The sequence below is a fragment of the Nuphar pumila genome, chromosome 13 (genome assembly GCF_984573655.1).
Source record: "Nuphar pumila chromosome 13, dmNupPumi1.hap1.1, whole genome shotgun sequence".
Lineage (NCBI taxonomy): Eukaryota > Viridiplantae > Streptophyta > Magnoliopsida > Nymphaeales > Nymphaeaceae > Nuphar > Nuphar pumila.
The window spans coordinates 87,849,040-87,867,142 of record NC_143261.1 but is presented as its reverse complement, the minus strand read 5'-3'; the positions used below and the strand labels follow the sequence as shown (position 1 = coordinate 87,867,142).

The 18,103-nt window shown below is 37.5% G+C and overlaps 1 protein-coding gene across 3 annotated transcripts; it reads left to right on the top strand.

Moving 5' to 3' along the window:
• The first annotated feature begins 1,142 nt into the window (after positions 1-1,142).
• Positions 1,143-17,739, top strand: LOC149819030 (RNA polymerase sigma factor sigA-like). Of its 3 annotated transcripts, none has more exons than XM_089984364.1 (10): positions 1,143-1,387; positions 3,517-4,352; positions 4,996-5,194; positions 5,341-5,433; positions 15,200-15,328; positions 15,604-15,657; positions 15,758-15,835; positions 15,939-16,001; positions 16,822-16,934; positions 17,328-17,739. In XM_089984364.1, exons 2-10 carry the CDS (start codon positions 3,664-3,666, stop codon positions 17,434-17,436), a joined length of 1,527 nt encoding a protein of 508 aa, XP_089840490.1. In that variant the 5' UTR covers positions 1,143-1,387; positions 3,517-3,663; the 3' UTR covers positions 17,437-17,739. The 3 variants fall into 3 exon arrangements, with proteins under 3 accessions (XP_089840490.1, XP_089840491.1, XP_089840492.1); XM_089984365.1 differs by having other exon boundaries at positions 1,331-1,508; XM_089984366.1 differs by lacking the exon at positions 15,200-15,328 and having other exon boundaries at positions 1,332-1,508.
• Positions 17,740-18,103: the final 364 nt, after the last annotated feature.

The following is an 18,103-nucleotide window of genomic DNA, read 5'->3' as shown; positions in this document are numbered from 1 at the left end:
ACAAATATATTGTGAACTTTTTGACATTCGCACAAATATCCTTCAAAACTTTTGACGTTCACATAAATATTTGTGTGGACCTCCTAACGTTCACACAAATATGTTGTAGACCTTTAAATATTTTTACACGGACCTCCTGATATTTTCACAAATATGTTGCGAACCTCCGAATATGATTAAAATTATCAAAAAGTTTCACAACTATTTATGCGAACGTCAAGAGGTTTGCAACATATTTATGCGAACGTCATGAGGTCCGCACAAATATGTTGCAAATCTCCCTGGTGATTTAAATCATATTCAAAAGTTCACAACATAATTGTGCAAATGTTAGAAGGTTCAAGGTTCACAATGTATTTGTGCATACGGTAGAAGATTCATAATATGTTTATGCAAAGGTCAGTAGGTTTATTTATTTATTTTTCTCTGAATCTCACAACTAACAGACGGTCAGCCAAAAGATCAGGTGTACCGCCGCACATCAAAGTGCGATCCTGGCTCCAGGATGAAACCAATCCTACTTCAAAGGATAGGATCTTCTTAGTTAATGGCACAAATATTTTTTGCATTAAGCACCTGATCACCCTCCATCTTGGAAACGGCCTGTCAGTTGTGGGCCTAAGGTCTGATGGAGGGCGATCAGGTGCTTAATGCACAAATTTTGTGCCATGTGATTTCTCCTGATCCGGACTCCACCTCAAACGCATTATATTTTCAATCACCTTCCCGCCCTAAAATTTTGATTGCTAGAGTTTGGCGGAGAGAGGATGGGTGTAATATGAGTGCAAAAAGTTATGCATTAAGCATCCGATAGCCATCCATCATGTGGGTCCCACACCTGACAAGTCAGTCCCAAAGATGGAGGGTGATCAGGTGCTTAATGCACAAATATTTGTGCAATCATATTGCACCTGATCTTTCCGAGTTTGGTGTGCTCGCGACCCTCACCCGATACGAATCTGTTAATTCACAATGACGTCTCGAACCGATGCGTGGCAGGTGACCCGAGATGGAAATATAGAGAAGGAGAGGACCTCGGCGGACAAAGATAGACACGTGGCAAAGGAGAGGACCTCAGCGGACAAAGATAAACACGTGGCAAAGGAGAGGCTTAAACCTCGTCGTTACGCGCAAGGCCGGATAGACAAACAGAAAATAGGATCGAAAGCGCGCGCGCGCGCGCGCGCACGATGTCACGATCTTACCTGAGCCACTCGACGCTCCTCCCCCGACTAAATATCACACACACACAAACACCCTCTCTCGCTAACCACCAATCATCCTACTCACCATATCTTCTTCCCCCTCTCTGTCGCTCTCTGAGATGAGCAGAGATCTTTGAACTTTATCTTTTCAATTTCCGAAGAGATCGAGCTCTCTTTCGGAGGTAAATACGAGTATAGCAGAGCTCTCAGACTTTTTTTTTCTGGATTGATCTAATGGTGGAGGAATGATCTTATTTTCTTTCTTGTGATCTATGCTTCTGAGCTCAATCGACGGCTCCCATCGTAATTATTTCGTGCCTTCTTCTTTCTTGCAAATTTCTCTGGTTCAATGTGAAGCTCATCTGTTGATGCAGTGGGAACGCTGAGATCGATTAATCGGATCTCTTGTTATTGTTGTTGAGTTGTTGAAACTCAGTCCCATTCTTCTGTTTTTTCATTTTTTCGTTCTCGTTGAATATGGTAAATTGATTGCCCGATTGATTACTCTTTTTGGATGATCGGATTAAGAATTGCGGTCTTCCTCAACTCTGATCCAAGCACACACATTCTTTTCTTTTTCTTCTTTGTAAGATTGCTTATGCGAGTGTGCGTTTCTATCCGCATAAACGAATTTGCTTTTTGTTTCTTGCCGCGCTATGTTAGAAGGCATGCTTAGAAGGAGGGGAGGTTGCATCTTTCACTTGTTTCCCGTCCATTATGTGCCTGCCGGTGGTGCCATTTTTAGCCAATTTTTTGGGAGATTTGTAGTTAAATTCAGTTTGGTTGTTACCATTGTCTAACTGTGAAACCTTCAGCTGCTTTCGGTTCGTTTTGTCATCAATTCACTCAGTCCTCTCTGATACAGAGAACTTTGTTCTTGTATTGGCGACAGATCTGTGTTTGGTAGAGCTTGGCTGCAAGAGTTCTTTAATCTTCTTCTGGTTAAGACATTTCAAAACTTCTCAACATTCGTAAAATTCTCTTTTTCTTGTCTAAGGGTGCTTTATGTTGTTATTCGTTATAGCTTTCTTCTTTTTCTCCCTTTTGGTTACATGTTTTTTCTCAAAGAGCAAAGCGAGGCTGCAATATTTTTTTTACTTTATCTTTATATGGTTCTGACGCCAAAAACTACCAAGTGTTTACATAACTCTCATTTCATTTTCCTAATATTAAGGGAAATGCATTTTGACAGCTTATGAATGTATTTTTCTCTTCTTCCTCTTGGACATTTATGTTAACCTCTTATAAATTGTGGGTATTATAGAAAAATTTGCCTCACCCTGGACTATCAAAGGTTTTTGCTATATCCGAAATCTCCTTTGTATGACATGAAAGAACAACCACATGCATCTAAAGCACCTTTGACCAAGTTCAAAATAGTTTTTTGCAAACATAGGGCAATATCATGACGTACCAAGAAGTCTCCATGCCCTGTTTGGCTCCTTGCAGAATTTTCTCAGACTAAGGTTCATGCTTGTGGATGAAAGACTATGATATTTAACAATTAAATAAACTTGAAATTGGAGTTAGCCTATGAATTATCAAATGTCATGCAAATCCCAGGTATACCAAGGATTACTCAAAAGTTTCAAGCAGCTAATGGTGTACAAATCTGCATATTTGATATTCATAGAATAAACAGGGAGATAAATTTCTTGATAATTTGATATTCCATCCATTTTGTGTAACCATTTGCAGCTATAAGCATATCAGATTTTATCTTTTTACGAACACGAGTCAACTGAACATATTTCTCCCACAAAAGCAATTGCAAGTTTGAAAGATGCGTTTTTGCATGCTTGTATTCCATGCCACAGGTAATTTATGGTTAACAAGCTGTCGAGTTTCAGGCCAACCCTCAATTTACTTCCTGATAATACCAGGAAAGTTAGAAAGAGAAAAATATGAAAGAAAGTAGTATGGATGATTCATTTCGAGAACCATCATAAATATACCATTGTGTCTATAGCCACTCTCTAGGTGTAAATTTACACTGCAATGTCTTAAAGACCTGCAGTTTCAGGTCTGTTCTTCTCATTGTAAGTTTTTTATGAGTTAATTACGTGTTTTATTGTTGTTATCATTCATTAATAGGTGGTTTACAATCAAAATACATCTTAACTGTGATAAACCATTAGATACGAACACTTTTTGAATATTTAACATCAGTTCAAACCATTAATGCTTGTAAAAGTTACAAAATCAGAGAAATAATCCTGCTGCTTATTGTGTGTATTTCTTTGTTTTTCTCCCATTTATTTCTGTTCTCTCTCAGTTAATTGCTGATCAGTAATCTTATTGTGACATGCAGAAGCTTTGCCACAAGAAATACCTGCACACTAGTGGACAGTTGCTTTCGCAGTTTATTGTGACAATTATACTGCTTGAAAGCGAAATGATGCTAGTCCTGTTTTATATTGAAGTTCATTTTCTGTAATGACTCTCAGTGAAAATTTTGATGATGGCTACAGCGGCAGTTATTGGACTAAGCACAGGGAAGAGGCTTCTAAGTTCTTCATTTTTTACTCTTGATCTAGCGGACAAGTTTTTCCCCATTCATGATCATGGGGTCACACAGTTTTCTGCATCTTCTCAGAAGAATGCCATTGTTTCAAAAAAGTCATCCAGATTCAGCTCCAGTTTTCCATCTGGTCAGCACATACAGTCAGTGAAGTCTCTTAAAGAACATTCTGATATGCAATCTGTTCATTCAACCACAGGTACATGCTTTCACAGTTCGGACTTCTTGGAGCAGGATGCTGAAGTGGATATTGAATCCACATTGGAAGTCTTCATACTTCTCCAGAAGTCTATGCTGGAAAAGCAATGGAATCTTTCATTTGAACACCCAAGGACAAATGATGTATCAAGAGAGAACCGCAAAAAAGTAGACGTGACTAGTTCGGGTTTATCTGCACGTCAGCATAGAGCAAATTTGAGGAGGAAGTCACAAAATCAAACTGTCAGTAAGATGCATGCAAGTAAAAGGAGGCAGGTTGGTTCTAATATCATCCCAGAGCTGCTACAGAGTCATGTAAAAGGCTATGTGAAAGGTATATTAAATGATGGTTTGCTTACCCACACTGAAGTTGTTCACCTATCAGAGAAGATCAAGGCTGGTATACATCTTGAAAAACACAGGCAGAGGTGAATGAACATTTTCTTAGAAAAAGTTTATGCGAAACATTTGTGAAATGACAATCTTATGTCTTAGTAGAAAAACAAAAGAAAGAAAAAAAGTGTTTGCTAGTTTGTGGACCCTTCTTTGATCTCTTGAAGTAGTAATGCATATCTGAGTCTAATTTTTAGTCTTTAAATGTTTATGGGAAGGGGAAGCAAATGAAGCTCTTGTAAGTGCTTTGGCAAGTTTATCATTTTTTTTTATTGTATGGAACATGATTGAAAGATGGAAGTGGATGTCTTGTTTGTTTCCCAATTTTTCATTTGATCCATGCTCTGAGAAAATCTTAGGGTACTAAAAGTTTGCCTTGTTCATGTATCCATAAACCTGCTGAAGAATGAATCTATTATCATGCAAAGTCTATTGTAGTTCTGCATCTTGTGGGATGTATCACTAGGTCTTGGAGTTTTTTCTTATGGACACATTCATGCTATAAAGTTAGCACTAGTGGATGTTGTCCTTTTTGGTTCTGCATTTTGTTTATTCTGTTGGAGCCACTGTACATGTTGGATTTAGATTCATTTATTTTTAATGCACATGAAAAAAATAAAATAAAATAATTTCTTTTTGACTCCTGACTTTATTGAAGTCAGATGGTTGCTATTTCAGGTTGAAAGAGAGATTGGGATTTGAGCCTTCTGCTGAACAGATGGCTTCTTCCTTGAAGATATCTCGTGCTGAACTACACTTAAAAATGATAGAGAGTTCTTTGGCACGAGACAAACTAACAATGAGTAATGTTCGTCTTGTTATGTCCATTGCACAAAAGTATGACAACATGGGAACTGAAATGGCCGACCTGATTCAGGTTTTCCTATCCATTGTTTTTCAGCTCTACTGTATTTATTGATCCTTTTCTTATTTTTTAAGTGAGCATCTCTCTGACATATACAAATACTTTAGGAATTAATTCAGAGTCACTTGTCTCATTGATGTGTCCTTTTATTTGTGTAGGGTGGTTTGATTGGATTACTGCGTGGTATTGAGAAGTTTGACTCCTCAAAGGGTTTCAGGATCTCAACATATGTTTATTGGTGGATACGTCAGGTAAAGCAGCCTTTTCTTTATGAAAGTTTAGTAAACAACAATTATAAAAGATATTCAAGTCATTATACATTAACATCCAGTCCAAAATGCCATTGAAAAATGATGAGCATGAAAACATTATGTTACTGGCATCATTTATATGTTATCCAGAAAACAGATCCCAAGTCTTCTGGCTTCTAGCTATGGATTATTTCCAGTTTGGCAATTTGTTCCTCAGGATCAGCACATGACTATTTCTTCCAATGTTGCATTTAAGTAACTGTGTAGTGCACATTAATATGTAACATCAGATTGTTTTAATGCAAAGTCATCTACTGTCATTGTTGTTTTTCATGAAGTAGGTTTGAGATTCTTTCAACAACCTTTCTTAGTAATATTTGCATATTTATTGTTTTGTTTGCTGTTTAGTTCATTTCTTCCTCTTTTGTACCTTTTATTTTTCTTTAATGACATTTCCTTTTGATGCCTTCAGAGAAAAAAATGTCCAAGAAATGCTCATTAAGATAGCCTTCAATGGTGAATTGAGCTTTGAATCATTCAATTAGTTCATCTGCCTGTATTTGACCTTGTATAGTTTTATACTTGTTGGACTCTGGTAGCACTGTTGAGACTTTTAAAAGAAAATCCCAACTTATAAAGTCGAAAGCCTTAGGAAGATCCAATTTAAGCAAAAATTACCTCTTCTTAGAGTTGTGCATTGTCTGAACTGTCTCATGCACAAAAAGACACCTCTCATGAATTCTTCTCTTAGGTATGAATGCACATTGTGAGGGCCCCACCACTTGGTGTACCATCTGTTTACGGCGCATTGCCAACACATGGGTAATTACTTTAAGTGGGGTGCCGAACAAGGAGATAGATAGGCCTGAACTTGTCAATTTCATTTGCCTATTGTTCTTTAGGGACTAGCACCAACAAGGACTCCCCCACCTTCCTGGCAAACATTCATTTATGTGAAAATCATTAAAAACTGCCGTAAATTCGTCCCTAGATTTTGGCCAAGCGGCTTTAAAGAACTCAATCGGAAAGCCATCAACCCCTGGGGCCTTATTGTTTGGAAGTTCCCATATTGTTTGTTTAACCTCATCTACCGCGAACAACCCAGTCAAATTTAGAACAAGAATCCATCTCGTTCTTGTAGAAAATAGTCCACCATTCATTGCCTGACCCATTTGGCCATCGCTGAAGACCTCTTTGAATGATCTTGTTTCTATGAGATGAATTGTTAAAATGTATACTCAAAAACATTATTGTAAGTATAAATATATATACTTATACACATAGAGATACGTTTACATATGTTATATGTATACGTATCTCTATATATAAGTATATATATTTATACATTTTTCTCTTTTTACCCGAAAAGGGTATTTCAGTCTTTTTACATTTTGCGCATATTCCATTTGGAATATGCTGTATTTTTTCCTTTTATTTTGTAATTCTTTTTATTTTTATTTTTTTCCTTTTTGCTTTTTCAAAAAGGTGCATTGGGGGTCTCCCCAATAGAGTCGTTGGGGAGCCCCCAACGGTCACAATTGTGACCGTTGGGAGCTCCCCAACGACTCCTTTGGGGAGCCCCCTCTTGCAGCTCTTCTTTCTTATAAATAGGGGTGTTCCCCCTTGTTGTAAAATAAGCTTGAGAGACTCAAGCACTTGCTTCTTTTTTATGAAATACATGCATTATTGCATGTTTATTATTTATACGCTTTTTGCGTATTGTGTTCAAGTGTTTTGAGAGTGCCTTCGTGCACTTCTTTTTTAAGTATTTATGCTTGTATGCGTATTGTCTCTTCGTAGACAATTTCACATGGTATCAGAGCACGGTTGGTGATTAAGGATCGTGGGATTCTTCTTTTTTCGAGTGCCTCGAAAACCGTGCCTTCGGATTCTTAGAAGTTGAAGTGGTGGATCTTGCTTCTCAAATATTTTAGAAGGATCTTGTGCAAGCTAGAACTTGAAGTATTGTGTTGGTACGCCTCCTTCTTCTTTTCTTTACTCCTTAATGGGTGGAAAAGAGTCTCACTTCGCTCTTGGCTTCAAGTTGAATGGGTCCAACTACCATATTTGGGCCGAGAACATGGAGGCTCACATAAAAGGTAAAAGATTATGGGGTTATGTGCAAGGCACAATTCCGGAACCGGAACCCAAAATAACCGTGATGGACAGAAATGAAATCAAGATTCTTGAGGGAGATGAAATGATCAAAGCTCTTGAAGAATACTCCAAGAAGCACGGCGAATGAGAAATGAAGAACTTTAAGATTCTTTTTTGGTTCTTCGCATCCGTCGAAACAAAGATTAATGCCAACATTATCAAGTTCAAGAAAGCATCGGAAGCTTGGCATTATCTCGAGAAAATGTATACGTCAAGAGATCTATCCCATAAGTATTACCTTCAAAAGAAGGCCCTCTCCCTTACTCAAGGTGAAATGTCCATTAGGGAATATTATGCCGACCTCTCCTCCATTTGGGATGAGCTTTCCATGCTTGAACCAAAATGGAGTGGAGAGGCAATTGAACTCCGCCACAAGCAACTTGAAGAAGATCGGTTCTTCAACTTTTTGAATGGGTTAAGACCGGAATTTGAGTAAATAAGGTCATCACTTCTATCCTCATTTACTCCTCCATCTCTTGAAGATGTTCTCACCAAATTAAGTGGTGAGGAGACTCGTATGAGTTTATGTAAACAAGGATCAAATGTTCTTGTGGTTCCTTGTAATCATGAAGAAAATGAGGTCAATGCCGTATCAATACTCGAAAATAATGTAAAGACCTATCGTCCTCCTCATTTCAAATTCCAAAATCAAGGAGGAGATTGTGGACAAAGAGGAAAGAGGGATTATAGCAAGACTATTTGTCACTTTTGTAAGGAACCGGGGCATATCAAGCCCGTGTGTCCCAAATGGAAGAGGCTCCTCGCTATGGCCACCACCGGTGTACCACAAAAGGAAGAGGCATCATCAAGTGGGTCACTCTCGTTGAATCAAATAGTGGAAGCCCTTCAACCTCTTCTCAAGGGAGCTACATCCGGTGCCGCTGTGTCTACCTCTTCCATTCCAGGTAAAGTCTCTTGGCTTTTGGACTCAGGTGCATCTTTTCATATGTCCCCAAACATGTTTTCACTTTCCGATTTTTCAAAAAATGTTTTACCATCCTTTGTTTCCACTGCGGATGGAACCTCTCTTGAAATTAAAGAAATAGGTAATTTTGAAACTCAAGATTTTTCCATTCCAAAAATTAGATTTATACTTAAACTTAACTTAAACCTTCTCTCTGTTTCTCAACTCTCGGACCATGGATGCGATATTAAATTTTTATGTGACAAATGTTTAATACAGGATCGCCGGTCCGGGAAATTGATTGGGGAAGGCTTTAGAAAAGGAGACTTATACTATATGGAATCTCTCCTAGTTCCAAAATCATTTTGTAATGTTGCCCGGAACAAAGATATAAACATATGGCACAAAAGACTTGGTCATCCTAATGTCACCAAGTTATCTTATTTACATTTTGCAAAGGATCTATGTAAAAGTTCATTTTCCTGTAATGATTGTATTATCGGAAAAATGCAAAGCTTACCTTTTGAGCAAAGAACTATGTTCTCATCTAAAACCTTCGAAATTGTTCATTCCGATGTTTGGGGACCCACACCTGTTGTTTCAAAAGGAGGCTTTTCTTACTATGTTATTTTTGTGGATGATTTCTCCAGGTATTCATGGATCTATTTCCTAAAGTACAAACATGAAGTTTTTACATGTTTTAAAACCTTCCACTCAATGATCAAGAATCAATTCAATAGTAATATAAAGATTTTTAGAAGTGATTCTGGAGGAGAATATCTCTCCAACCAATTTAAAACATATCTTGAGGATCACAGAATTATTCACCAAAGGTCTTGTCCTAAAACCCCTCAACAGAATGGATTGGCCGAAAGAAAACATAGGCACATCATTGAGACCACTAGGACCCTGCTTATTTCTCAAAACATTCCTAAGAACTTTTGGGCTGAAGCAGCCCTCGCTTCTGTTTATCTGATAAACCGCTTACCATCTAGGATATTAGGAAAAATATCTCCTTTTGAGATCTTATATAAACTTGAACCTGATTATAATAGGTTACGTGTTTTTGGGTGTAAATGTTTTATACTTACAGATAAAAATGACAAGCTCTCTCCCAAAGCTATCCCCTGCGCCTTTTTTGGGTATTCCGAAACTCAAAAAGGGTTTCGTTGCTATGATCTTCGAGATGATAAGTTATATGTTTCTAGAAATGTAACGTTTTTAGAAAATGAGAGTGGATTTGAAAAAAATGTTTCTCAACAAGAAAATTTTGATTACTCATTCCTTTTTTATTTATTGGCTAGTAATGATGATATATCTAGTGATGATGATATATCATCAAATCATGATGAGGAAAAAGATGATGATGTTGAAGAACATAACCCTCTCAATGATCAAGAAAACAGGATTTCAAGTGATCCGATAACCTACTCCCGTAGAAACCAAGACACCTTTAGAAGTGCCATTGACCAATATAGTGAGCTTGTACCTACTCTCGATCACCGAAGATCTGAGAGGAATAGGAGACCGCCAACTCGTTTTGTCTCTTTTGATTCTTTTTCACCCCGGTATAGGGCTTGTCTTAGTGCCATTCACTCTTATTTTGAGCCAAGGAATTTTGAAGAAGCTAAAAAATGTATAGAATGGCAGGAAGCCATGCAAAATGAACTTAGTGCTCTCAAAAGGGCTGAAACTTGGGATTTCCAAACTCTACCCATAGGAAAGAAAACTATAGGTTGTCGATGGGTTTTTAAAGTTAAAACTAAAAGCGACGGATCCCTGGAAAGGTATAAAGCTCGCTTAGTTGCAAAAGGGTATGGGCAAGAGTATGAAATTGATTATGAAGAAACTTTTGCTCCTGTAGCCCGAATGGTTACAGTTAGATGTCTCATTACTATTGCATCTATTAAAAATTGGAACATTTTTCAAATGGATGTGAAAAATGCTTTTTTAAATGGTGATCTTAACGAAGAAGTGTATATGGATGCCCCACCAGGCATGAAGATTCCTAAAGATAAAGTTCTTCGTCTTCGAAAGACTCTCTATGGTTTGAAACAGGCTCCCAAAGCCTGGTATGACAGATTTACCAGTGTAATGTTGGAAAATGGTTTCTCCTCATGTTATACTGACACTGCTCTATTTACTAAAAAATCTAAGGCAGGGATTGTCATATTATTGCTCTATGTTGATGATATGGTGATTACAGGTGATGATGTTCAAGGAGTCAAGGGTATTAAGTCCGTCTTGACTTCAAAATTTGAGATGTCAGACTTGGGTTTTCTGACATATTTTCTTGGAATTGAGGTTGCATATTCGCAACGTGGTTATTTTCTATCTTAGTCTAAACTTGCTTGTGAGATTATTGACAGATCCGAGATTTCTGATGACAAAGTATGCGAAACTCCTGAAGTTGTGGGAGCAAAAATGAAAATTGACGATGGTGTTCCCTTAGCCGATCCTACCCCTTACATACAGTTGGTAGGTTCGTTAATGTATCTTAGTATTACTCGACCTGACTTGTCACATGCTATACACATCGCCAGTCAGTTTCAGCATGCTCCCACAACCGTTCATATGAGTGCTATTCTTCGCATCATCAGATACTTGAAGGGCACAATAAATAAGGGAGTATTTCTATCTTCTTCTTCTGATTTAAAATTACTTGCTTATACTGACTCAGATTGGGGAGGTGACCCTAGTAACTGTCACTCCACCACTGGTTTTTGTGTTTTCTTAGGTGAATCTTTGATTTCATGACGATGTAAAAAGCAACATAAGGTCTCTCTGTCATCCACTGAAGCCGAATACAGAGCCATGACATCCACTACCATGGAAATTGTATGGATTCGACGCCTTTTGGAAGATATGAGAGTGTCTATCAGAGAACCAACAAAGTTGTGTTGTAACAATAAAAGTGCAATCTATATTGCCAAAAACCACACCTTTCACGAGCGAACAAAGCATATAAAGATGGACTGCCATTATGTCAGGGAAGAATACTTGAAGAAGGTCATTGATCTACCATACATGACGTCTGAGTATCAACTTGCGGACTTCTTCACAAAAGCTCTTTGTTCGCCTAGATTTCATTTCCTTCTTGACAAACTTGCGGTTATCACACCGTAAGTTTGAGGGGGGGTGTTAAAATGTATACTAAAAAACATTATTGTAAGTATAAATATATATACTTATACACATAGAGATACGTATACGTATGTTATATGTTTATGTATCTCTATATATAAGTATATATATTTATACATTTTTCTCTTTTTACCCAAAAAGGGTATTTCAGTCTTTTTACATTTTGTGCATATTCCATTTGGAATATGTTGTATTTTTTCCTTTTATTTTGTAATTCTTTTTTTTTTTTTTTCCTTTTTGCTTTTTCAAAAAGGTGCATTGGGGGTCTCCCCAATAGAGTCGTTGGGGAGCCCCCAACGGTCACAATTGTGACCGTTGGGAGCTCCCCAACGACTCCTTTGGGGAGCCCCCTCTTGCAGCTCTTCTTTCTTATAAATAGGGGTGTTCCCCCTTGTTGTAAAATAAGCTTGAGAGACTCAAGCACTTGCTTCTTTTTTATGAAATACATGCATTATTGCATGTTTATTATTTATACGCTTTTTGCGTATTGTGTTCAAGTGTTTTGAGAGTGCCTTCGTGCACTTCTTTTTTAAGTATTTATGCTTGTATGTGTATTGTCTCTTCGTAGACAATTTCACAATGTGTCATGAAATGACACAGAACCCGAGACACAAGAAACTTAAAAATAATAACATAGATGATGTTAAGATTAATTGTCATATTGAGGTTTTAAGCTTAAGTTTTCTTAAAAGTAGGTTATTTGATATTTCATAAATAAGGAGGGACTTGTATGTAATTTTTTTATATTGGCTTCTCTCTATTTAAGTTAGAGGAGATTAGCCCTAATTGAGATTAATGAGTTCTCTCCTCTCTCAGCCGACTTCTCTCTTTTCTCTCTCTCTGCCTCGGTTTTGGTGCACCTCATTTCAGTTTCTACATGGTATCAAAGCAGTGGATCTCTGGAGCATGAGCACGTGATCGATCTACATCAAAAGGCTCGAAAAAAAATATAAACATTAAACAGGTGTGCGTATTTTTTTGTTCGTCTTCTAATTGCATAGATCTGATCACATATCTGATGTCTGACTAATGTCATGACACAGATCTGTAATCAGATCTAAAGGTCACGGTGACAGTGTTGTCAACTGGATCGGGTTGCGGCAGAGTTGGGTGTTGCGAGCAGATCAAGGATCTGGATGTTGATTTTTTTTCTCTATGTCGTAGGATTTCTGTGTCGTGTGCAGTTGCTCATATTGGATACCGTGTTTGACTATGTTCTGGTTTTTCCCAGATCTACGTTTCTGATCTGATTTTTTCTATTGTTTCTGATGTGGGTTGAATAACCCAATGAAATCGTGAAATAGACTGTCGTATGATCGTGAAACACGTTGTCTCTGCTGGCGTGAATTCAGTTCTGGTGTGGTGGAATAGCCTTGAGTGGTCGTTAAAATGGCTGTTGTGTGATCATAAAACACGCTGTTCCTGTATCAGCTGAAATTGTTAACTCGGTTCTGAAGTCGTGAAATAGTCTTGGGTGGTCGTGAAAGTGGTTGAAGTCGTGAAATAGACTTGGGTGGTTGATGAACATCCCAGAGTCAGAATCAGAGAGATTAATAGAGTGATTTTTTTTTTTGGTTTATTGCAGTTGTACTAGCATCAAATACCTCCCATACTATGTGTGAAGTTTCGAAATTTGATCCCAAAAATGAGGCTATTGGGGAATATAAGACATTTGCAAACCCCTTCTCATATGGTTCTTCTGTGAGATTGAATGAAACAAACTATGCCAGGTAGTCCAGAACTTTTATGATGTCGGTATCTGGACATCGTAGAAAACACATTTTGTTGGAAACTGAACCTAATGAAAAGGTGGGAAAATATATTACTTGGGACGAAGATAATGACATAGTTATGTCATGGATCATGAATAGTGTTGAACCTCATATTGCAGATGGTTTAATTTACTATAATATAGCCAAACAGATATGGGACAACCTTCGAGATATGTACTCTCAAGAGACTAATGTGAGTCATATCCTGCAAGTCGAACAGGAGATATATAATTTGCAACAGGGAGATCAGACCTTGGCCTAGTATTATGCCTCCGTCAAAGCAGCGTTTGAAAGACTCAATGCCCACAGGCCTCTGTGTTGTTCACAGCAAAAGGATCATCGAGAACAGACTATTGTTGCTCGATTTCTCACGGATTTATCTTCAGAATTCTCCGTTGCAAAAGTCCAAATGCTGACTGGATTCGATGTACCTACTCTTGCTGATGCATACAATCGTCTGAGTAGACTTGTGATTTCTCTTCCACAATCTCATCCTGTGTCCCAGTCATTTGCCCTAACTGTCTCATCTGGGTATGGACGTGAAAATATTCAGAATAGTAGAGGACGAGGTCGTGGAAGAGGTATGGGAGGCAGAGGCAAACTTCAATGTACTTTCTGTGGAAAATCTGGACATTTAGAAGATCGTTGCTGGGATAAGCATGGACGACCAACTTCCTCTATATCAAAGCTTAATGCTCCAAAAGCTAATGTTACTACGCTAGAGGTAGCAAATGAAACTGACAATACTTCTGCAAGTGACAGTATCACACTTAGTCGAGCAGAATATGATGAGCTGATAGTTCATCGGCCTTCAAGCTCCTCTTCTCTTGTAGCTGGTGTGGCCTACTTAACATGGGATCATCTTCATCTGAATGATAGTAAGTGGATTATTGACTCTGGTGCATCCAGACATCTATGTAGGAATTCACGTTTCTTTTCAGATCTACAGAATATTATTGTTCATCGAGGAGTCTCATTAGCTGATGGGAGTTCCTCACTAGTTGTTGGTCAGGGAAATATTTCTATATCCTCTTCCTTGCAGTTGAAAAATGTTCTTCATGCTCCCTCATTCCCTCAAAGTTTACTCTCTGTTAGTTGTCTTACCAAAGAACTAAACTGTAGAGTGATATTTGACCCGATAGGTTGTCATTTTCAGGATTTGTTGACGGGGAAAAAGATTGGTGGAGGCTATGAAGAAAATGAAGTCTACTACCTACATCATCCAATGGGCAATGTTTATGCTGCAGTAGAACACTCATCTAGTCCTGTTCAGTGTCATTGTCGTCTTGGTCATCCTTCATTGTCAAAGCTTCATTATGTCTTCCCTCAAATTCCGTCTACTACATCTTTCCAGTGTGAAAGCATGTCAGTTGGGCAAGCATCATCAGAGTTTGTTCTCTTCTAGTCAGAGTTAGTCCAGTCATAAGGTTTTTGAACTTATTCATACATATGTATGGGGTCCTAGTAAGATTCCTACCAGGACTCAGTATCAATATTATCTTGTTATTGTTGATGATTTTTCTAAGTTGTTGTGGGTGTTTTTAATAAAAGAAAGATCTGAAGTTCCAAGTATCATCAAATCCTTAATTCTTGAAATAAAAACTCAGTTTGAATCTGTTGTCAAGATTGTTCGCACTGATAATGCTCTTGAGTTCAAAACAAAATCCTTTTTGCAATTTTATCAAGACCATGACATTCAACCCCAAACTACTTGTGCCTATTCCTCTCAACAAAATGGTTTGGAAGGTCAATGCAGAATCTCATGCTGTCTTATGTTTCATATTTTCAGGGAGTTTCAAGAGCAATGATTGAGAACTCAAAGACACTAAGATTGCCTACCCATTTGCATGAAAGATTAAACTTAATCCGGAATGCTAAAACAAGACTAAAGGAGAAGGGGTTATCACCTTCTGTAGAGGTAAGTCAAGATTTCAAGTATAGAGATGCAGTTTGGAAAAAGTGCATTTCTTATTCTATTTTTCTTTCTCTTAAAAATTTTTGTTCTTGACACTCTTAAACTTGCTCTTACCCATGTATTAGATGCCTCTCAATTTTGGTAACACACTCCTATCTAGTTTTATTGATTCTCTTTTAAGACTGTAGAATACAAGATAAAATGTGTCCACTCTCGGATGGTTTTGTATTGATGTGCAAATTTAAATGAGCCTGATAATTGATCTTTTATTCTTCCAGATGATAGCAGAAAGTTTGAACATGTCACCGAAGAAAATCACTAATGCTACAGAGGTATCAACTGTGACCTCTAGCAATACCTGATCAGAGTTAATTAATATGAGCCCAGTATTGTGTTTTTTGAACTTTTCTTATAATAAAATTGTCCTTCCAGGCAATCAATAAGGTCTTCTCGCTTGATAGGGATGCATTTCCATCATTGAATGGTCTTCCTGGAGAGACTTTCCATAGCGTAAGTCAATGTCCTCTTGCGATTTTCTATTCACTGCTTGAATCTGCTTATGCTATATACCTGGTGTGTGTTTCTCTGATTAGTTAGTATCTTTTTCTTGTAGTACATTGCAGATACTAATCTTGCAAACAACCCATGGCATGGGGTAGAAGAATGGTCTCTGAAGGTAAACATGCATCTCACAATTAGGAATGTTTTTATATGAAAAAGTTATGGATTCTATATTTTAGAGTTGAATAACTTTTTCAAGTTTTCCTGTCAGAAATTCATGAGTATACTATAGATAATATATTGGGATGAAAAGGTTGAATAAAGGCTTGGTGATGATCTCCAGAAAACAACTTATTTTCATGAATCACTGTTTTACTAATTTCTGGCTGATTAATTCTTTATTAAAAGTAAGCTTCTCAATTTCCATATAAATGGTCATCACAGCAACTCCCTAAAACATAACTCACTCCAAAACAAACTCCTCCCATCTTACATCCTGAAATCCCCATCTACTGTCTCCACTGTCTTCTGTCCTCGTCTCAATGCTATTTCTGCCAAACACATTTTCAATGCCACACTGCTACCATTTATCCCATAGTATCATCACTTTGAAGTTTGAACAATGTGTCCTACCACTCTGATCCTCTCATTTCAAAATGAATGTTTACCGCAATTGTCTCACTTCTACTGCCTCCATCCACTATCGATTACAATGTTTCATATCACAGTAGAGTACGTCCGTCACCATATCCACTATTTTGCTACCATGCTGCCATTTCTCTGACTACTATTACCAGTGAAAAGATACACAATAAACCACATGGAGCCCTTTCAGAAACAAAAAAAAATCATGACTATTAGAGAACAATGGAAATCCTTTGATCACTGGTATCTAGTATGTTCCTTGCTAAAATAGCATTACTATGCTAAAGGTTGCATGGTTTTATGAACAAATTTATGTTTGCAGCTGGAAATGATTCCTATTATTGCTGCAGGATGAAGTCAACAAGCTTATCAGTTCGACACTTGTAGAACGGGAGCAGGATATAGTGCGACTTTACTATGGATTGGATAGAGAATGTCATACATGGGAGGATATTAGCAAACAGTGAGTATTTCTATATGCTAATCTATGATTGGACCTGATACACTCTCTTCAACATAACTGTTCTTTAGGTACTATTTTAAGCAACAAACCAGGAACATAGATTGACTGTGACTAAAATATGTCCTGGATCGGTTTAATTCCACAACTAATCCTGAGATTTCTGCTCTAAATCAACTAAGGTTTAATAGTTACTGTCCATCACAATTACCACAACTTCTAAACCAAGTAGTAGTTGGAAATGGTGAATGGCATATAGAAGTAGATAAGGGATCTTAGTTTCATGCTTATGTAGCTTTAGATTTATGCATAGAACAAATGCAGACTATTATGTTATTAGATAATAATTTCATAACTTGGTTCCATTCTTTATTGGTGGGCATTGGTTTTCTTCAGGATTGGACTATCAAGAGAGCGAGTCAGACAAGTGGGGCTTGTTGCTCTGGAGAAACTGAAGCTTGCAGCTAGAAAGCGGGGGCTTGAGGCTATGCTGATTAAACATTAATTGGGTATAACTTTTCATCTTTGTGTATCAAAGTGGTTATTTAACGGTTGTATGTAGCACACCTCCAGCTTATTCACCTTTAGGTGAATGGAAATAAGGGTTACTCGGAAGACACAAACTTGATCCAATAGCTATCTGCAGGAACTTAAGTGACAATGCTGATGTTGATGATAATATAGGTTTGGAGGACAAAAGACGGAAAAGGAAGTTATATTAGAATTTGTATGGTAAAGAGCAGCAAAACTGGCTATATGCCTGTAAAATAGTTTTTTTTTGTATTATATAAAGATATCTACATCATTACAGGTCTTTTTTTTTTTTTTTTTTTCTTCTCTAAAAGTGAAACTTATCCTTGAATGGCTACTAAGTGAAACTGATCGAGCAGCTATTTAGTTGGTTTGCTTTTAGCAACCCAGTCTCAGGCAAGAAAGGAACTTTCTTCTTTGGTGACTCGGAACAAGTTACTTTTTGAGTTAAAGTGAGTTGATCTGATTCATTCAAGGCCAATCATGCATATAGGGTTGATAAGCGATTTGAATGAACAGAATAAAGGATGTTCAAGCTTGGTTCGTTTTTCTGGTTAGCTGAGTTGAGCTCAGGTTCATAGCAAGCCTGAGTTGGATGAGCCGAGTTCAACCTCACTCATTTATAAAAAATGGTGCATGTT